Source organism: Oryctolagus cuniculus, chromosome 12 (genome assembly GCF_051225735.1).
Source record: "Oryctolagus cuniculus isolate XC-2025 breed Fujian yellow rabbit chromosome 12, ASM5122573v1, whole genome shotgun sequence".
Classification (NCBI taxonomy): Eukaryota; Metazoa; Chordata; class Mammalia; order Lagomorpha; family Leporidae; genus Oryctolagus; species Oryctolagus cuniculus.
Genome location: NC_142878.1, coordinates 106,337,720 through 106,358,931, shown reverse-complemented (window position 1 = coordinate 106,358,931; position 21,212 = coordinate 106,337,720). Strand labels below are relative to the sequence as shown.

Genomic DNA, 21,212 nt, shown 5'->3' with positions numbered 1-21,212 from the left:
AGGTACACAGCACTGCCTGAGGAGGTTCCAAGGTATGCTTTATTGGTGTCAGACCCAAGTGAGATGATGGGGTCCTGGCTGGCCAATTCTCTACAAAGAATTCATAAAAAAAATATTTTCTCTTGCAATCTCTGTCTTACTTATAATAAAATACTGATTAGTCTTGGCAGTTCATCTGAGCAACTTTAGAGCCCCAAACAAAAATAGCTCTTTAATTATTATCATTAAGTAAAAAATCAGTAATAGAACTGCAGCTTCTGAAATAATTGGTAGAACTGAGAAGCAGAGGGAAGCACTCTCAAGCAAGCCACTCGTCTATTTTTCTCCTTTAAGGGAGAAAAAAAAGGCTTCATGATTCTGCCAAAAGACCATCTCACAACAGAGGTAGTGGTGGAATGTTCTGACTCTCTAACGCACTGCCCAGTCCCCTCCCCGTCCCACGGCAGCTACCTGAGCTGGGCGGGACGGCCCTCCTCACCTGTGCCTCACGCAAACGTGTCCCAGTGCTGCTGCGCCCCGACCCGAGTGCTTCCCCTGCGGGATCAGAACCTGCCCCGTGTGGTCTGACGACCTCAGTCACAACACCGAGCTGCAGAGCAGGCTGTGGGGACAGCAGGACCCCACAGCGGAGCATCACTTGGGCGAGCCCAGGTGGATGAGCGCCATCACAGTGGTGTAGCTGTGGAACAGGTCCTCGCCCTTCACCTCGGTGCACTTGCGCAGGATGAAGTTGCCCGTGACGATGCGGTCACAGCCGATCTCCCCGTTTCCGAAGAAGCCGAACAAGGGAATGCCAGGAAAGAGCTTTCTGAACGCGTCGGCCTCCACGTTGCCCTTGGCCCCGTAGTGCTGGAAGCCGCGGCCCACGCAGGCAAACATGAAGCCCACCGTGTTGTGCTGGGGGATGCTGGCTGCCTTGAGGCGCTGCATGGCGGCCTCGGCCGCCTTCTCGTCGGTGACGTCCTCGCTGAGGAGCACGGTGGCACTCTGGATGCGGGCCCCGCTGAGGGACAGCCCCACCACGCCAGCCGCGTCGACTCCCAGGGGGCTCCTGTGGAATGAAGCAGCAGCGTTCAAGTACAAGAGAGCTTGTGCCGTGGCCCGGGGCACAGTGAGAAACCCACAAAGCTCTCGGAAGCCTGTGCTGGGCCAGAAAGGACACGGTGCAGTCGGCACCCACGCCCACAGGTTCCACGTCGGGTGAGGCTGGACAACGTGCTGACCATGCACAGCCCTTTACTGCCCTCATTCCCTGGACAGGACGCACAGTGTTACCTTGTATTATGGACAGTAAGGCATTGGGCCAGGATTTAAAGTGCACACAACCACTATGCGAGTGCCCTGAGCCTGGAGGAGTTGACAATTGGCCAAGGGTCCTGGGACCAATCCCAGTGGATAACAAGGGACTTAGAGAAAGCCTAATGCAGCATTTAGGTATTATCTACAACACTAGTATCTCCCCCACCCCGCCACGTCAGCTGTCAGATTCTGAAAGAGGTTTGTCAGAGATGCAGTCATGGGCTGCCCCATGGGGCAGTGGGTTAGGCTGCTGCCTGCAACAGCCAGGAGCAGCCAGGACTTGAACTGGTGCCCATGTGTGAATGCCAGTGCCCCAGCTGCTATAACCACAGCACCGGCTCTGGCTTAATCTGATTTTTAAAACTCCTCAAGCTATCTTTTGGCTTGTGTTTGCCTTTTTTAAAAGAGACATCATGGGGCCGGCACTGTGGCACAGCAGGTAAAGCTGCTGCCTGCACCGCCAGCATCCCACATGGACGCCGATTTGAGTCCTGACTGCTCCCTACTAATGGCCAGGGAAAAGCAGCTCCTGGCTTGGGCCTGGCCCAGCCACCTGAGGAGTAAACCAGGGGACGAAGATCTCTCCCTCCCAAATAAATGCTTTTGAAAGGATAAAATCTTTTTAAAGATTATTTGTAAAAAAAAAATATATATATATATATAAATATACACACACACACACACACACACACACACACACACACTGTAGTGGAGGAGAAACAACGAAGCACATTACATTTCTACCTTGTTCACCAACACGTGAATCTAGAAAACAGGCACAAATCATTAGCAAGAAATGAAGAGTCAGAGGGCCGAACACCAGCTTAGGGAGGGCCAGGCTGTGTCTCAAGTCCTCTGTGATAGGCAAGGGTCCTATTCTGGTGCAAAACCCTTTGGAAATCCATGCACACAGTTTTCGTAATAAACATTTCTGTGAACTTTTCGAAGGCCTCTTATGTGCGTGGATTTCATACATTTCCCAAATGCCCCCAAGCAGATGGGCCAACCAGCAACCTTTCAAATAAATGTTATTTTAACATAAAGAAGTAACACCTTCCACAATAGAAAACAAACTATGTTTATCTTTGAAAGCAAACACCTTAGTAACAAAAATCAAAGATGGAAAATTTTTGAGCTTAATCTCCAATACAGTGAGCCCACAGGGTGCTGCTGTGACCACAAAGACGCTTCTAAAGCTCTGAGGCTCCAACAAGAGAAGTGACAGAGGTCACACACGGGACTAGCGCTGTCCCTGGAAAGACCAGCAGGCGACACTGAGAATCTAAGGAGAGCTCTGAGTCCAGCCAAGAAGTTCTCAGAGGACAACACCCATAAACCCACCTCCACCTGGGAGCACAGCAGTGCTGAATGGACCCCTCAGCCTGTGTCTACTGCTTGCTTGCTTATGCAGGTTCTTACAAAACACAAAGTAGGGCTGGGTGTTTGGCACAGCAGTTATGCACTGGGGATGCCTGCATCTCTGATTCAGAGTGTCTGGGTTCAAGTCCCAGCTTGGCTAACGTGGACCTGGGAGGCACCTCAGGTGACTGGGACCCTGCCCCCGACGTGGGAGACCCAAATTGAGTTCCTGGCTCCTGGCTTCAGCCTGGCTCAGCCCTGGCTGTTGCAAGCATTTGGGAAAATAAACTGATACCCCCCCCAATAAAAATGAAAATTCAACAATTTAAAATCCAAAGTAACGAAAGCATCTACACGTGGAATCGCAGCTACCAGACCTACTTTTCAGCAGTCAGTGATGCCAGGTGGTCCACCTGGCCTCCAGCCAGGATGATGTTCATGTCACTGAAGGTGCTGACTACTCGCTGCAGGTAAGCACTGGCCCCCACCTTACAGCAGTTGTAGCCAAAGACAAGGACCACTCGGAGCTCCGGGTTATCCAAGAGACCTGCAGAGAAAAAACCCACAGTTAAAGACAGCCTTGAGACAGGAACTCTTCTATACAACCCACAGAGTGAACCATTATTATTAACGCTTGCAGACCTAGTTCAGTGTAACTCAGTGCTGAAGCTATCAGGTTTTCAATTTGGATATGATATATAATATTATAAATCATAATACAATACAGTCACCATCCACCCAGAGGCGGGAGTGGCCGTGCACGTGGCAGCTGCCCGTGGTGCACCAGGTGTGTGTGTGCTGGCTGCCCACAACAGAAGGGCAGGCTGCTTTACAGAGAGAGGCCCCACAAGCTACAACCACACCAGTACTGGAACCCAAGGACGTGACCCGATTCTGGAAACGCATCTTTGCGGATTTAACTGGAGATCTCGGGCTGAGCTGGTGTGAGCTACCCAGGTAGTCCTACCTCCAGTGACAAGTGTCTCTCACTCCAGAGACACACACAGGAGACACCCAGGCAGCAAGAGACACTGTGGGCGCCACAGCAGAACCTGGAGTGACACAGCCATGGGAGCAAGAAGAGCCCACGGAGTCTCCCCAGAGCCTGCAGGGGGAGGGCGGCACTACCTGGTTTTGGACCTGTGGCCTCCCAAACTGTGACAGAATAAATATCTGGTTGCTTTCATTTGTTTTTTATTTCAAAGGCAGCGTGACAGCAATCTCTCCTCTCCTGTTTCACTCCCCCAAGCCTGCAGAAGCCAGGGCTGGGCTAGGCTGAAGCTAGCAGCCCTGAACTCAATGCACGTCTCCCATGGGCGTGGCAAGGGCCCAAGTACTTGAGCCAGCGGCTGCTGCCTCCAAGGGTGCACGTTAGCCAGGAGCTGGGACTCTACTGACAACAACTTAACCTGCCGCACCACAGCACCCGCCCCCCAACTGCCAAAGTGTGAACCAGCAGTGTGTGGAACTCCCCCCCACCACCACCAACGTGTGAACCAGCAGAGTGCAGAACTCCGTGCCAGCAGCCTCAGGTAACGGTGACACCCCTGAATGCAGGCTTCCTGCACCCCCGCCAAGAAGGTGCTGACTGTGTGGCACGTGGAGTAAAAGCTGCTGCCACTAGGGGGCGGCAGCGTCTCCCGAGACTGCAGAATAAGGTGGCATTCATGGGCTGTCCCCTGCCCGCAGGCTCGCCCGATGGTGGGCACTTTGTCCACCTTGTCCACAGACTCAGCCTGCATTACCAACACAGTTTCGGGATGGGAGAAACACGAAAACACCTAACCACACACCTGTCTGCATTTAACTCAGCCACATGACTTCCACCTTGACAGGCCTAAGGTGAAGGTACCCCAAAACACAGGCGCCCGCAAGCAAACACGGCGTGCAGCACCGTCCTGGGAACCCTCCGGTCAGTTCTGGTTCTCCGCACGGGAATCGCTGCTTTGGGACCACCTGACGCGGGGACAGTCACCCCAGACCTGGAGTGGGCTACAGACAGACTGGCCAGCACATTCCGGCAGGATCTGCTTTCCCCTTGCAGAACTGACTTTCACAGGTGCAGGAGGCCCGAGGGGCCGGAGAGGAGCAGCCTGGCCCAGACAGCAGTGCTGAAGGCCCCACCTCCTCTCGGGGGTGGGCTTAGAAACCCAGACTTCTAGGTCTCCGTCCCCGTCTGCTCACCTGCACGTCCCTGATCTGCATGTTTTCATTCACCCCCCCCCCCACACACACCCTGAAAACCAGATTCACTCTCTCCCACCTTGGCCAAGGCTGTTTGCCCAGCAGGTAAAAAACAAAGGAACAACCCACAGTCTGTCTGCACTCACACTGAGAGGCCTGGGAACCACGCCACTGCACTCCACACCAGGACGGAGCCAATCTTCCCGCAGACACTGGGGTCCCTCCAGGTCACGGGTAAAGCTCACCCAGGGCCCGATGTGCTGGGTCAGCAGCTCTCAGGGTTTACGAATAAACTGATTCCGGAATTCCAAACTGAAACTCCTAGAAACCCCAGACTTCCACTCCACGTGGCCTCGTCTCCCCGCTACTGTGAAGCCCCGCGGCTGACCCGTCCCCGCCCTGTGTCACCAACGCCCTTCCTTTAACATCGTTCCTGTCAGTGGGGCCTGTGCAAGTTCTGGGCAACCGGGAAAGCTGTCCACACCTCCCCCTCTTCCCTGCCCCTGGACAGTCTCCATGACTTTGCCAAGTGACTCTGGAACTTTGCCCCTCCGCATTTCTTCGGAGTCTGATCGAAATCAGTGAATCCCGGGTGCTGGCAGACCTCGGGAGGGTTCGTGAACAGCAGGATTCAGGACCACCTCGAGGCAGAGTGGGGAGCACTGCCCGGGGGCACCACATCACCTCTCGGGACAAAAACGACAGCACGGCTTGCCAGGCAATCTGCAGCAAAAACACGTCATGAGAAGGCACAGGAGGTCCCTACGGGGCCGGTTTTCCCCGCTGCCTCTCCTGTCCCAGGGCCCCACTCCTGCCGTCCGCACACCTCCACGCCCCGGGCCCCATCTCCTCCACTTCCGTCGTTTCTCGTGGCCTGCCAGGCCGACTGCAGGCCACGTGCATTTTCCCACCTGGTCTGCCCACTTCTGGCAGACCCAGGCCACAGGCCGCATGCTTGGAGTCACCCTCTCACTCACCGTCCAAGAGGTGAAGTCCAGGTGCCCAGGCCCAGCCTCGCTGCCCCCATGCCACGTGCGGACTGCCCTCCACACCCGGGCAGAGTGGCCGTGTCTGCGGCTCCTCACACCGGCCACGCGGGGGCTCTGCAGCCTGAGGGCTCCAAAGCCCACCGCTCTGTGAAGCCTCAGCCTCCTTCCCCTGCTGCAACACCCGGGCCGCGCTCCCTCCCCCCGGGCGCCCACAGGATCACACATCTTTCATAGCCTCCAGGAGTGTCCCGGACACAGTGTGCGGTGCTGCTAACCAGCTCCGTCCTAACCATCGAGACCTGGACCTAGCAGAATGGCGAGCCCACCAAGCAGCCATGCCCTGCCAACCCAACCCCTCTCCCTCCTTGTACTACATGGGCCGCTGCAATCTCCCTGGAATCGGCGCCAGGCCGCCAGCGGGCTTCCTACAAGGCCTCCAACGGCTTCGACCCTTCCACACAGACGGCCCGGCTCTGCGCCAGGAGCTCTCAGCCACTGTGCCCTGCCTCCACTTCTGAGCATCAGACCCACCACTCCGCAGGCACGGTTGCCCGAGCCCATCAGTGAAGGCGCCCCCTGACCTCCCCAGAAGGCCGGCACCCGACTCCAACAGCCGCACCCGCAGAGGACCTGCTCCTGTGGAGCCGACACCAGTGCCGTTCCGGAAGGAGGCGCACCTGGCAGCGCCGTGCACCACAGCAGAGTAACTGAGACGGGCAGCGTCGGGCGCCCCGGTTTCAGGAGCACTGGTGACACTCAGCCCACACGCAGCGGCTGGCCTGAGTCCCAGCTCTCCTCCTGACTCCAGGCCCCGGCAGGCAGCAGCAATGCCTCGAGTGACTGGGTTCCTGCCGCCCACAGGGGAGACCCACATGGAGCTTCCAACTGCCAGCTCCAACCTGGCCCAGGCCCTGGCCCAGGCCCAGGCCCAGGCCCAGGCCCAGGCCCAGGCCTGGCCACTGTGGGCACTTGGGGAGTGAGCCAGCAGACAGAAGAGCTCTGTCTTCCTCTGCTTCTCAAACAAATAAAAACGTAAAAGAACAGTGTGCAGCCTGCGTCCGGCACACAGTGCAGTGCCTTGGTAACTGTCCCCACACCAGGACACACGCAAGGTCATGGGGCAGCCTCTGAAGGGGTCACCAGGGACACCGCCCACTGCCCCGCGACACCTGCTCGCCCCAGACCCTCTCACGCCCACACCCACTGGTCAGCCAGAAGTGAGGGCAGAACAGATGGATCCACGAAACGAGCTTTCCTGATCAGAGCGACTCACCTGCTTCAGTAAGCTGATGTCTCTCTAGTGTTGGGCTCTTCGGATCCTTCATAAAGTGAAAGGGCTGTATTTTTATTCCTTCAATCTGAGGGAACAACAGAGCAAAACCAGACTCTCCGATTTCTATTTCCAGAGGCCGATTGCTCCCCGATCCCATGGGAGTCACTAGGAAAGAAGTTAACAGTTCTGTGAACAGGAAACAGTGCAAATGACCGGTCCCGGGGACCCGCAGCGGCCACCACTCGCCCAGCAGTGCTCCCGCCCTGCCCCCGCTGCAGGCTCCACGGCAGGTTCAGGTGGTTCGAGGAAAAAACGAAGGCGGTCAGTGTCCTTCCCCCGGCCGAGACCAAGGGCACAGTGTGGACCGTATTGCCCGGTCACCCTGTTATCTCTCCCACAGGCTCACGGTCTTCAGGTAAAAAGTTGGAGGAGCAGCAAATGCGCTTTCACAGCAACTCCACTTTTAAAACTTGACTCTAAAAATGTGTGAAAATTAAAGCATATGTACAATGAGTACATTCTGTCAAGATTTGTTTTATGGATTTGAAAGGCAGGGTGATAGCGGAAGGAGGAGGGCTGAAGAGATCTTCCATCTGCTAGTTCATTCCCCAGACGGCCAGAGCAGCCAGAGCTGAACCAGGCCGAAGCGAGGAACCCAGAGCTTTATCCGGGTCTCGCCGTGGGGGAGGAGCACCGATACGTAGGCCATCTTCTGCTGTCTTCCCGGCGCATCAGCAGGAAGCCGGATCTAACGCAGAGCAGCACGACCTGGCACTCCGGTATGGACTGTGTCACACGCCAGTCCACACACGAGCACTTTTTTTTTTTTCCTAATTTACTTGACAGGTAGAGTTACAGATAGTGAGAGACAGAGAGAAAGGTCTTCCTTCCGTTGGTTCACCCCCCCAAAATGGCTACTACGGCCAGCGCACTGCGCCGATCCGAAGCCAGGAGCCAGGTCCAGGTCTCCCATGGGGTGCAGGGCCCTAGCACTTGGGCCATCCTCCACTGCCCTCCCGGGCCACAGCAGAGAGCTGGACTGGAAGAGGGGCAACCAGAACTCGAACCTGGCACCCATATGGGATGCCGGCGCTGCAGGCGGAGGATTAACCAAGTGAGCCACGGTGCCAGCCCCACACAAACGAGTACTTTTATCACAAAATTCCTAAAAGAAAATAAAAAGAAAAAACTTCAATATCCTACACTGGTGTTCAGATTAAAAGCTACACAACTGAGGCTGGCGCTGTAGCGCAGCAGGTTAACACCCGGGCCTGAAGCACCAGCATCCCATATGGGCACCGGTTCTAGTCCCGGCTGCTCCACTTCCGATCCAGCTCTCTGCTGGGGCCTGGGAAAGCAGAAGATGGCCCAAGTCCTTGGGCCCCTTCACCCGCGTGGGAAATCTGGAAGAAGCTCCTGGCTCCTGGCTTCAGATAGGCACAGCTCTGGCCGTTGCTGCCAATTGGGGAGTAAACCAATGGATGGAAAACCTCTCTCTCTCTCTGCCCCTCCGACTTTCAAATAAATAAATAAATCATTTTAAAAACAAGAGATAAACAACTGAGTAACACATCAGAAAAAGACTTGGAATACTTCCCAAAGAGCCACGCAAATAACCAATAAACGCCTGCTGAGGCATTCAACACAAGTCACTCCAAATGAACTCCCCCAGGAAGCCTCTTCACTCCAGGGGGCTAAGTGCCAGGGGGGGCGCAGAGCCCAGGAGCCCTCACACACCATTACTTGAATACAAAAGGGCACACACGTGCAGTACTGCTTGGCGGCTTCTTTTAAAGTTAACTATGTACCAAACTCAAGGCCAGCAATTCCACTTCTTGGTAACTGCCTAAGAATTAATCCGTCTCCACAAAAAGACGTACACAAAAATCCTTCCAACAGCCCCTTCATCACAGCCAGCAACCGGAACCGACACAAATGGCCATCAAAAGAGAGTGGAAAGCAAATCATGGTGTACTTAAGTCACAGAATACAGCTCAGGGACTGTGCCACCCACACTGGAGACCCAAATGGAGTCCAGGCTCCTGGCTTCAGCCTGGCCCAGGCCTAGCCACCGTGGCCATTCGTGGAGTGAACTAGTAGACAGAATCTCTCTCTCACTCTGCTTTTCTAGTAAACAAATCTTAAAAAAGAAAAAAAAAAAAAGATTGTGCATCTCACTGAAGTCTGCCAAAATCAAGACTGCCTGGCAACAGGCGTGACTGGTTAGGGCACAGACCGCCCCTTGACCGGATTGGCTGCCTCGGCTATATAAGCAGCTGTAGCACCTGAAATAAGTCTGCGGGCTGCTCGCCTCTGGCCTGCTTTCACCCGCCTCCCGGGGTCTGTGTGGTGACTCCGCGCCTCTTGCCCCCACCACGTTCCTCCTCTCAGAATGAATGCACCTCACACACATCTACAAAAATGACCAGCTTTTCTTGAGTATGACACTTTCCAACCTGTTTTCTAAAGTAACTACCATACTGTGGCCTAAGGAAGACAGGGAACCGGAAACAAGAAGGGCGGTGCGGGGAGCCAGGCAGAGGCAAGGTCTAACTCCGGGGTTGGGAAGTGCTTCCCCCGACACGGAGATCCTGAGAACTGACAGAGGGCTGCGAAGTCGGAGCTACCTCGGCCTGCGGCCAAGGGCAAAGGCAGGCTCAGGCAGACACCCACGACCCCACACTGGGGTCACCGGGAGCAGAAGGACGTCACCCAGCTCTGACCCCAGAAGAATGGCACAAAGGAGAAACTGGGCCATATTGTGGGGAAGTCACAGTGGGTACAAGGGGGAGACCCAGCAATGCCAGCAATGCAGGGGTGAGTCCACGTGAGCACCTTAGCGACCAGCGACGGTAACGACTGGGTAACTCAGGCAGGGCAAGTCAGAATCCAAAGGAAAAGCATGGGCAGTGCTACCACTTTTCCAGCCCAGTGAGAAACGCAGCACGTGGTAGAATAAGCTAGCGCAGTGGAAGGGACCCTACCCCCCACGTGCTGACCCTCCCTCACCGCAAACACCTGGAATCCCTGTGCCTCACTGTGCAAGACGCTGCAATTCAGATAAAAACTTCCAGTGAAGATTAAAAAACACTGAGCAGCACCAGAGAGCTGGAACAAAGAACACTATCTCTGCTCTCATTGTTTTTCTTTAAATTTGTCTTACTTACTTGAAAGGCAGAGTGACAGAAAGATAGAGAGAAAGAAAGAGATCCTCCATCTACTGGTTCATTCACCCAACGGCTGTGACAGCTCCGTCCAGGTCTCCCATGTGGGCAGCAGGGGACCAAGCGCTTGGGCCACCCTCGGCTGCCTTCTCAGATGTGTTAACAGGGAGCTGGATCAGAGGCAGAGCAGCCAGGACTTGAACTGGTGCTCCAATATGGCTATGGGATGCCAGCATCACAGGCTGCAGCTTGACCCGCTGTGCCACAACTATGGAAAGCGGCAACGACCAAACAGCAACAGCCAACAGAAACTCCCAGCAGCAGTCACGCGTGGTAAACTCCAGACGGCGGTACCCAGAGGAACAGAAGCTTCCTAGTCAGACCCGGGTTAGCTCCGGACTCCACCTCACCCTCACCCACCAGAAACAGGACTCGCGGCCCGAGAACTCCTCAGATGCCCACGACGCCTGTCTAGGACTGAAGAGGGACCGAATGAGGTCCCTCCCCCATCGTGAGCGGCTGAGGCAGACGTGCATTATATTTGGCTGATACAAGCAGCCTACAGATCTAAAACACCAACCACAATCACTTAACGTTAAGCCACACACAATGTGACAGCAAATAGGACTACTCTCCCTGTATCCTGAATGACCAGGAATACAAAAGCGGTGGCGAACTGTAAAAAGTTCACTTCTGTGTGGGAGCCCACGGCAATGCGGGATAGAAAACACAAGTGACTCAAGCGCTCACCGATGATTCCTGGGGTCACGATCCCAAGCACCTGGCACTGCTTGGGGAACAGCTTCTCCAGGGCAAGTGCGGTCTCCATACTCGTTCTCTTCCTCGCTGTAATACAGAAGCAAAACCGGTCACCATTCATTCATTCAGGGTCAAGACTGACAGCGGGAAAAAGGTAAATACCGGAAACCCAGAAGTCATCTGATACCGGCACACTTTCTAAGAAAGTCCAAAAGCTTAGATTATAACAAATGAATCCCCCACCTTGATCCCGCTTTACATTTTAAATTCTTGGCCCGAGCCGCTCTCCTTTGCTCGCTTTCTGCTCTGCCCTGATGACACTGCTCTGGCCACACGCTGCAGCTGAATTTCCGACGCGCTGCTGTCTTCCTGTTCTGCTGGCTGCGGCCTCACAGCGGCTGACTGCACGCGCCGTCGGCCCATGAGCCACCAGCAGTGTCCAACCTGGGGCCTCGGAGTGCACACTTGGAGACATCTGCTCTGTACCCAAGCGCACAAGCTCTGTAGAGAATGCTGGTAAATGGACCCCATGATCCAACACAATAGAAGTAGGTAAAGTCACAGACGCTCCTTAGATCCTAAAAATAAGTGCCCCGAGGATTAAAATCTCATGGTGCGAAACACACACTTCTAAAGGTTTCCATTGTTCTAGAAGGTTCAGAAATCAGTCTGAAGGGAAAAAAGCTTCAGACACTCGAGAGGTCTTCAAAAAGTTCATGGAAAATGTGTATCAAGCAAAACGTATACTTGACTGTCAACTGTAGTTTTCTCTATATATACTTAATCTGAGACAGAGGGAGTTACGCTCTTCCGCTGGTTCACCTCCCAAATACCTAAAACTGCCAGAAGCTCTAAGGCTGAAGCCAGGAGCCCGGGACTCAACAGATTTCTCACAGGGCTAACAGGCACTCAGTTACCAAAGCCACCACCACTGCCGCTCAGGGAGGCTGGGCCAGGAGTGCCGAGAGCCCAGGCACTTGCTGGGGGATGCAAGTGACTTCACCACTGGGCTGAACACCTGCCCCAGCGTGCGTTTTAATTTTTTTCATGACTTTCTGGAGCCCCCTTGTGTATGTAAGCGTACTACCCGTCAGCCCCAGAGCCCCAGAAAGTAACCCCACACAGAAGATACACAAGGAAACGGAAAAGGGAAGAGAACAAAGTTCTTCCTGGATACTTGCCTCTCTTATGGCCACGACACTCTTCAAGACGAATGAAAGTCTCCGAGTCGGCCATGTAGAGAACCGTCTGTGGTAAGATCCGGACATTCTGCAAAGCAAACAACCAGGCTTGGACACCGCTCCCTCGGAACACGCCCGGCTCCCGACCCGGGTTGCTGCTGGCCCCGCCCACACCTCCACGCTCCTGCGTGCACAGCTCACTCACTGGGTGCTAGTTACAGCTTCAAGTCAAATCACCCCAGCCCTCCAGAAGTTCTTTTCGCGGTGACAACCCAAGCTCTCAGGACAAAAGCTTCCCATTACAGCAGGAGACGCCACTGCTTTCTTTCAACAGGCGTCCTGGGGCGGACCCGACTCCCAGGCCGCATCAGGCTGCTCTCGCGTCTCACCGGCCCAGCGGGTCTCCTCCAGAGGCCTGAGCCAGCCACCAGCCACACGCCCCTGTGCCTGGCCCCGTCACTTCCCTCGGGAGGCAGCTCCAGGGCCACCTCCTCCACACAACCGACCGCGAGAGCCTCACTCCCCACAGCTCCCAACACTTAGAGCTCATCGAGTTCTCACACAGTCTGCAACTGAAGCCGTGCTGGCAGCACTGGGACCGCTCGCCCGTGACGGGGGCTGACCAGAGGCGAGCCCTGGCCCGGCTGCCTGTGCACAGAGCAGAGGGGAGAATTTCCGAGGCCGCGACCCAGGCGGAGCCTCGCAAAGCCACGAGGGCTCTGAGGCCCTGCTCTTCCAGAGATCAGCAGTCCCAGGCCTCCCCGGGCTCTTTGCTGACACCAGCTGGCCGCAATCGCCTGCCGTCTCCCCAGAAGCAGTGGCAACGCCAGCCCTCAGCGCCGTGTCTCCGAGGCACAGTGGAAGGCAGCCCGGACCTCACTCCATGATCAAGGCTACCAACAGCAAGCTCTCGGGAAGAGCTGCACTAGCTTTTTAAGCATTCCTGCTCCTGCAGCTTACTCAGGTAGCTGCCCCTAGCAGCATGCCCCTAGACGATCTGGAAAACACTGCACCAACAGCACGCGGGAGCTGGACAGGCTTCCATGACGCTGTCTCACCAGTTTACCTCAAAGTACAAGGTTGTAAAAGACTTTCTGGTAGGACGTCAGAGGGGCATTTAACACCCTCTCAGGTGAGCTGCCTCCCATCATCTTGTTTTCCTTACTGAATCCTCATGGAGACAGCAGCCTGAGGCCTGAGAACACCAGGCTGTGCGGCCCAGCGAAGTCTGGCGGAAACCACTACACGGCACACACCGCTCAGCCTGCTGTGGCAAAAATCCAAACCACCACCACCACCACACCGAATCTGTGCAAGTATTTAAAACCACCACAGAATTTTAGCCCCAGAGAAAACATCTGGTAACAGCTGGGTTGGTTGCTTTTACGTTTCTTTGTTTTAAACAGTTCAGATCATACTAAATATCACTTTTTTTTTTTTAATTTTTTGACAGGCAGAGTGGACAGTGAGAGAGAGAGACAGAGAGAAAGGTCTTCCTTTGCCGTTGGTTCACCCTCCAATGGCCGCCGCACTGCGGCCAGCGCACCGCGCTGATCCGATGGCAGGAGCCAGGAGCCAGGTGCTTTTCCTGGTCTCCCATGGGGTGCAGGGCCCAAGCACCTAGGCCATCCTCCACTGCACTCCCTGGCCACAGCAGAGAGCTGGCCTGGAAGAGGGGCAACCGGGACAGAATCCGGCGCCCCGACCGGGACTAGAACCTGGTGTGCCAGCGCTGCTAGGCGGAGGATTAGCCTAGTGAGCCGCGGCGCCGGCCGAAATATCACTTCATAATCTGCGTTTTTCACATCAACATTTGACATTAATGTGTCTACATTCATCATTTAATGACTTCAGGTTTCTCTCAATTTCTCTTAAATAAATGATGCTCCAAAGAACACTTCCGTGGAAAAGTCTTTGTTTGCATTTTGAATTTCTGCAATGACAAACAGAAACACCAGGATCTGGGCCAAGGCACCAGAGAAGAACATTTTCTGCAAACCTGCCTGGGTACGGGCCAGCTCCTAGGGTCTGAGTCTCATGGGCCCAAACGCAGGAAGCAGAAAACGGGTTACGAGGAAGGGGCAACAGCAGCCTGGTGTGTGCGGGGCACTGAGCCGTTACCTGCAATGTCAGGAATGACAAGACCACGATGCCCACTGTCCGAAGGGAAGGCCCACGGTGAGCAGACAGAAAACCGGGATCCCGTGCTGGACTTGACTCACCTGTGCCTGTGTGAACTCATGAGTCCCTGACCCTGAGACGAACAGCCAGAGTGGTACGTGCTCACCCTCTCACACACACGAACACACGTCTAGCCAGCCCTCTCTCTCACACATGCACGCACCTCTAGCCAGCCCTCTCTCTCTCTCTCACACACACACACACACGAGTGTGTCACACCAGCCCTCCATTATGTCTCTAACACACACATGTCCAGCCGGCCATTCTCTTCTGCAGGTTCTGTGTCCACAGGTTCAACCAACGTCAGTTGGAAAATATTCAAAACACTACTACAAAGTCGTGTCTCCCTGTCACTATTCCCTTAACAACACAGAACAGCACCTGCTCACCGAGTTAGGTGGTACAAGTCACCCAGAGACGCGGGAGCCCGGAGGCTCTGGCCACACTGATTCTCACCAGGGCCTGGGCGGCTGGGTTCCCGCAGCCTCAGGGCAGGATGCCCAGAACGGAACCGCGCGTGGATCCGGCGCGCAGCGAGGGCTGCCTACACACACACTTGCTGCCTCGCTCCGCTCACAGCCACGGGACACCCGGACCGTGGTCTCCACATCCCTCTCCCCGGAGGGGACCAGGGCTTCCTGGGGAAGCGGCGGACCGCAGGGCGGGAGCAGGCAACCCCCACGGCGAGTTCAGAACACACTGCGCCAGGAAAGCAGGCAGTGCTCCAAACCCACGGAGCACCCGGCCACGCGAGAGCGCGCGGGCACGCACAGGGTAAAGCCGTGAATGAAGCCGGAGCAGGGCTGCACGGGGCTCGCCATAAACACTAGGAACGGCGCAAGAGGTCTTGGCTACGTCACCGGCAACGGCACCCGCGAGACCGCGCGCCGCGTGGGAGGCGCGGACACGCCACCCGAAGGCACTCCGCCCCAGGCGCGGCTGGTGAAGCTCATCCACCCGGGACTCCCGGCCCCCCCGGGTGTCGCCCCCGCGCTCGAAGCCGGCGCCCAGAGCTGCACAGGCGTACAGACCGTTTGCGAGTGGGGTTTCGGCTCTCCAGGCTGCGACACCGACCCAGACACCGGCTGCTCCCCAGGAACCCGGCGAGGGAAGGGCCTCAGCCCGGCACCTGGCTTAGGGCGGGACACGCGTGCACCTGGGCCCCTCCGAGCGCCAGCCGCGACCTCGGCCCCCGGCCGACGAACCCCGGGCAGCCCGCCGTACTTGCCTCGAGCTCCTGGGCCAAGGCGCGCACCAGGCAGTGCCCCTCCGGGTGGCCGGCCTCGGCCGGGCCCGCCGAGATCCAGGTCACGCCGCGGTGGGTCCGCAGCACTCGGCGCACGCACTCCCTCCACAGGCGGCACACGCTGGGGGCCAGACGCACAAAGCTTCGTTCGCACCGGGCCGCGGGCGCCGAGGCGAGGCCGGGGCAGGCGGGCGGGCGGCACCGGGCGCGAGGCGACCCCCCGCCCCGGGGGCACCCACCTCGCGGGGGCTGCGGACGCCCGGGGTCCTGAGGGGCTCGGCCCACCCCGCCACGCCCGGGGCGCGCGCCCGGCTCGTCCCGAGGTCAGCCCCCCGCCGCCCCGCTCCTCACCCGGCCACCCGCAGCAGCGCCTTGGCGGGCAGGAAGGTGAACACGCGCTCCACCACCTCCGCCAGGTTACTTAACACGAAGGTGCTCCGCGGGTCTGCAGAGGAGGAGCCGCGGCGACACCCGCCGCCGCCGCCGCCGCCCACCGGCTCCATCTCTCCCGGCGGCTCTGAGGCGCCCGCGACGCCCGACGCGCGACCGCCGGGTCAGCGCGCCACTTCCGGCCGAGCGAGGAGGCGGGGCTGGTGCGCAGGCGCGGCTGGTGCGCAGGCGCCGTGCGGCGGCGTCGGCGTCCGGACTTCCGGCGCAGGCGCGGGCGGCCGTGGCCGGGCTTCGGGAGCCGCCGCCGCGGCGCGTGCACTCCGGCTTCTGGGATGCGGGAACCGGCGGCGCGGGCTACTCTTGCCAGCGCCGGTGCCCAGTTTTCGAACGGACACTGTTTTGAGAAACTCGACCGAGGTGTGGGCGCCTCAGGCGGCGTGCGGTGCACCTGCCCCGCGGGCTCTGCGGGAAGCGGGCGCAGGCTTAGCGGTGGGCCCGGCCCGGGGACGTGGGCGCCAGCTCCGCCCGGGCCCTCGGAAGTTACCCCTGGAGCGCGCGCTCACCCGAGAACGACGACTCGTGATTCTTAAATGGTTCTTTATTCATAAACTTGATGCAAGTTTACAAGATTTACTGTACATTGCCAAATAAATCTGCAATGAAAAATAAAAATCCGAAAAACAAAGCATGCCAAATGTGCAGCTGTCCCTCTGCTAGCCATCCGGATATTAAAGAATTCAATAATGTATTCAAGATTAGCCTTAGGTATAAGGAACTTTAATGCTTTAAAGAACTCTGCCTCGTCACTTGTGATCTGAGCTACCGGCAACCCGGCCCTTCCGGGGCCAGGAAATCTGATCTGTCCTCGACCCAACAGTGAGAAGACCACGCCATCGCCAGGCCTCCTGGGCACGTAAACGAAGTCACAAACCGAATCTTCAGCGAACACCTAAGAAACACCTGAACTTTGTAACCGGTTTATGCGAAAGATGTGCTTTTGGGTTTCTTTTTTAAAAGTGCTTAGTCACTAGAATTTACTTTTAAATCAAACTTGGGTACATAAGAAAACATTTCCAAACATGACTGATTTGGGTAAGTCAATAAAATGGTGGGTACACGGATTTGAGTTGGGTCTTAAAGAATTAATCTATGCAGAATTCTTGTTTTTGATGTGAAGGCCATCATTATGACTTACAGCAAACTCCAAATTAGGTATCTTTTTGTACTTAACTCTAGCTTTTGCTCCTGTCTCCATGCCCAATTGTTTTTTATCAGTTTACAAATGATTGCAACATCCCGTTAATAAAATGGAAATGTAAAGTGAGAGTATTCTAAATAGCTTCAAGCTCTGTACTGTGGCTGTCTTCATAAGAAATAAGGAAACCAACAGGAAGCAGACTCAGCCCAGCAGGCCTGCTGCTGCCCAGTGGGATGACCAGCTACAGCCTTAGCTGGCATAGCCTCGCTTTCTTTGCCTTAAAGGTCCATCACCACACAGGTAAGAGTAGACCTTCAGACAACAGTTCCTATCACATAGCCATTAAAATTTTTTGACAGTTAGATCGCGTGTCATTTTGGCAGTATCATAAAATGGTTCTAGACTTGAGAAAGGTATCTGGTTTAGAGGACCTAAAATTTTCTAAACCAATACTGAACATTGATTAAACTTTTATTGGCTCTATATATAACAACATACTGCAAATTCTCATAACCCATGGGCTCAAAATAGGAAAGTTACCATAAAGTCACAACTGTTCAGTAACCTGGTGCTGCCCTGTATGCCTAAAAGGTTTCACTTTAAGAAAGAGAGATAAGGAGTGGCCAGCATGTGTCTTCATCAGGAGAGACACAGGAAAGGCCCCTCTGCTCAGTCCCGGACACCTAAAATGAGCAAAATGAGAAGGCTGTAACTTATACTGGATGTCAGTTGACAGATTATCCACTAAAATATCTATTAGCTAACGTCTTCAGTACTGCTGTTATGGGGCACTCAAAGCTGTGTCTGCATGTTGGAAAGATTTTCTTTAAAGCAACGTTGGTCCACACATGTGACAGTCAGCATATTTAGCCATCTTCCTTTGGAGGGGTGTACCAGCCTGAAACAGAATGGAAACACAACGTTAAAATACTTTTTTTGGACAGGCAGAGTTAGGACAGTGAAAGAGACAGAGAAAGGTCTTCCTTCTGTTGGTTCACCCCGCAAATGGCCACTACGGCCGACGCACTGCGCTGATCTGAAGCCAGGAGCCAGGTGCTTCCTCCTGGTCTCCCACGCAGGTGCAGGGCCCAAGCACCTCCACTGCCTTCCCGGGCACGGCAGAGAGCTGGACTGGAAGAGGAGCAACCAGGACTAGAACCCAGGGTGCCGGAGCTGCAGGCGTAGGATTAGCCTAGTGGGCCACAGCACCAGCCTAAAATACTTTACTTCTTAAACCAAAAAGGAGAACTGGCACTATGAAGGTTAGCTACAGTCTCTACCCATAATTTTAGTGTTATAAACCTGCTGGAAAAATGGAACTTTTACACCTGGATTAATAATAGCACTCAGTATGTTCTTTTCATAATGTAATTTTCTATGCATAAATTTTACTTGAGTACTTGACAAAAGATCTCTACATTAATGACATTCCTAGCTAAAAGATTACAGTGTAGCACATTAAACCACGTGAAGTTTTATTCCATTTCAGTTCTGTATTTGAAAGTAAACCTTGGCCAGCGCTGCGGCTCACTAGGCTAATCCTCCTCCTGCGGCGCCGGCACCCCGGGTTCTAGTCCGTCAGGGCGCTGGATTCTGTCCCGGTTGCCCCTCTTCCAGGCCAGCTCTCTGCTGTGGCCCGGGAGTGCAGTGGAGGATGGCCCAAGTGCTTGGGCCCTGCACCCGCGTGGGAGACCAGGAGGAAGCACCCGGCTCTTGGCTTCGGATCAGTGCAGCGCACTGGCCATGGTGGCCATTGGGGGGTGAACCAACGGAAGGAAGACCTTTCCCTCTGTCTCTCTCTCTCTCTCTAACTCTGCCTGGCAAAAAAAAAAAAAAAAGAAAAAAAAAAGAAAGTAAACTTCACTGAAAATAACTATCTCCCAAACAAAATCCAGCACGTAGAGTAACCAGCACATGGACTGCTGTCAGTGCAGTGGTGTCACTTGGCCAGTGTGGAAGCCATTACAGCAGGAGTGTGCTAAAGGCTGCAGGGGCACGGCCACACTAGGACTTCTCTCAGCTTAGGGTACCATCTCAGGATACGGTGAATGTGACTCAACACCTTCTGGGAAAATGACAGGACAGTAGACAAAGTGTGCTCACCACAAAAATTTGTGAGGTGATACACGTGTTGATTGGCTAGATGGTCATTCTACAATGTGTGTGTGTGTGTGTATATACACACACATATATACATATATACTTTAAAACATGCTGTATATGATAAATACAATTTTATTTGTAAATTTTGCAAAATTATATCAAGACCACTCTTCACCACAGCTAAAAAAAGCTTACACATTCCCAGGCATTATCAAAAACAGCATTTTTTATAAACATTTTGAATGCTGGTTATAATGTTTAATAAGAAACATACCATTTTTCTCATGTATCTGTACAATGGAATTATAGGACTGTTGGGCTCTTGCTAGATTATACTGATTCTGAAAAGAAAAAGATTACACATTTTGGGTCAAAACTGTAGAGGAAAATTATTAAAGTTTATTACTACATCATTGCTGTGCTTAAAAGAACACAGGACACAGAATATTCTCTCCACTTCAAAAACACTTAACTTCATATTCTCATTTCCCAATTGCATTATTCTCTATAATTTTATAAGAATAACAAAACCATATTCTAGTAAAAATCTAATAGAAGCTCCACTGTTCATTTTATAAGCAGAGACACAGTTTTATGGTTTTAGTGACGGCTCAAGACGCAGGACACCAGACTGTCCTCCTAACTGCCATCCCAAAGCAAACAACTACAAATACAACTTTCAGCTGAAAATGTAAGCTTCAGGGACTACATGTATCAATGATATTTTGAGTTAGAAATCTGAAAAAATGCCCTTAATAGCAACAAGTCATTACTGAAAGTCCACTCTGGGTACAAATAGGAGCCAAATTTAGCATTCGTTTTGTCACCGTAAGTATAACTGACCTACAACATAGCTTCCAAATAATATGTCACGCACACTGTCCACAGTGGTATGTACCTATTAGGTTATGTCTTAAAATGTTTTAATGATCCACAAGAATTTAAAAATGTATAAACACATTCTAGGTGAGAATTCCGCTTCCTGTCTGTCTGCCACCCGGCTGTCCTCCATCCCATCCCTCCTCCTTCCTCCACCCGAATTAACCATTCCTGCCAGTTTCTTTTATGTCCCCGCTTAAGCTTACGCACTCGTTAGCGTCCACTCTGCCCACTCTCCTTCCCCCGCTGGCGGCAAACTGCTGACGCTTTTTCTCATTTCCTGTACCTTGGGGCGGCCCCTCCCTTTTCTCGGCGCACATTTTATGGCGCTTGTCCCGTGTCAGCGCGCAGACAGCTTTGCCGTTCTCTAGCAGGAGATACCCTGCTCGGTGCCTTACTGACAGGCACTCTGGGTGGTGTGAGAGGTGCTGGTAAAAATGCCCGGAGCCGAGGTGCAGTCGGAAGACAGGCACGGCTCTGTGTCAGGACATTGCCAGGCCGCCCTCTGGACTGCGCAAGTGTGCTTTCCCGCCCGTCACGTGGGAGCGCCTCCATTCAGCCTCACCAACTCAGTTCATCACACACAGGTTATCTGATCCCACAGTGACAGGTGAAGAAAGGACTACGTGTAGCTGAATTTATATTTCCATTACGCAGTGAGGCCGAATGTCTCCAAATGTTCACAATCCATTTATTTCTATTTCTTTAAATAGAGTTTTTATATCCTCTTCCTATTTTTCTACAGGTAGTCTTTCAGTTTCTAAGAGTTCTCTAAAGCAGTAAAATCCCGTTATATGACATTCAAAACACAGTCCTGTCTTCTCAAAGTTCATGAAAAAGAGGCTGTCACAAAGAGGAGGACAAAACTATACACAGAACAAACCACACACAGTGCAACTGCCAAGCGACCACGACAGTCACTTCCCAACCCCAGGAAGCCCAGGAGCCGCCCTCTGAGACGCGGCAGAACTAAGGCCCTCAGCCTGCCCCTGCTCGGCTGTCAACAG

General features: G+C 54.2%; 2 protein-coding genes across 32 annotated transcripts in view; both read right to left on the bottom strand.

Annotated features, from left to right (window-relative positions):
* Window positions 1–21: 21 nt before the first annotated feature.
* Window positions 22–16,194, bottom strand: FBXO22 (F-box protein 22). Of its 2 annotated transcripts, XM_070054623.2 has the most exons (7): window positions 15,987–16,194; window positions 15,618–15,756; window positions 12,209–12,296; window positions 11,019–11,114; window positions 7,105–7,269; window positions 3,040–3,205; window positions 22–1,051 (listed from the first exon to the last, which is right to left on the bottom strand). In XM_070054623.2, exons 1-7 carry the CDS (start codon window positions 16,136–16,138, stop codon window positions 634–636), a joined length of 1,224 nt encoding a protein of 407 aa, XP_069910724.1. In that variant the 5' UTR covers window positions 16,139–16,194; the 3' UTR covers window positions 22–633. The 2 variants fall into 2 exon arrangements, with proteins under 2 accessions (XP_069910724.1, XP_089166935.1); XM_089310809.1 differs by lacking the exons at window positions 12,209–12,296; window positions 15,618–15,756; window positions 15,987–16,194 and having other exon boundaries at window positions 7,105–7,189; window positions 11,019–11,781.
* Window positions 16,195–16,605: 411 nt separating this feature from the next.
* UBE2Q2 (ubiquitin conjugating enzyme E2 Q2) overlaps window positions 16,606–21,212 on the bottom strand; it is a 68,878-nt gene continuing 64,271 nt past the window's right edge. For 18 of the 30 annotated variants that reach the window (XR_016217196.1, XR_016217194.1, XR_016217195.1 and 15 more), the window contains 2 exons: window positions 19,601–19,667; window positions 16,606–18,121 (listed from right to left, as the gene is read on the bottom strand). Coding sequence is in view for 24 of the 30 variants with exons in the window: in XM_070053251.2 (XP_069909352.1) it covers window positions 18,090–18,121; window positions 19,601–19,667 (99 nt within the window). In the remaining 6 variants the exon portion in view is untranslated. 30 annotated transcript variants of the gene reach the window in all.

What these genes read in the sequence shown, in the direction of transcription:
- FBXO22 (XM_070054623.2), bottom strand. Translation starts at nt 16,138, where the DNA reads ATGGAGCCGGTGGGCGGCGGCGGCGGCGGCGGGTGTCGCCGCGGCTCC. An exon ending in CGTGACCCCAGGAATCATCG is followed by an intron (nt 7,270 to 11,018) that starts GTGAGCGCTTGA and finishes CTTCTTTCCTAG; the next exon opens with TGACTCCCATGGGATCGGGG. An exon ending in GCATCACTGACTGCTGAAAA is followed by an intron (nt 1,052 to 3,039) that starts GTAGGTCTGGTA and finishes TTCATTCCACAG; the next exon opens with GAGCCCCCTGGGAGTCGACG.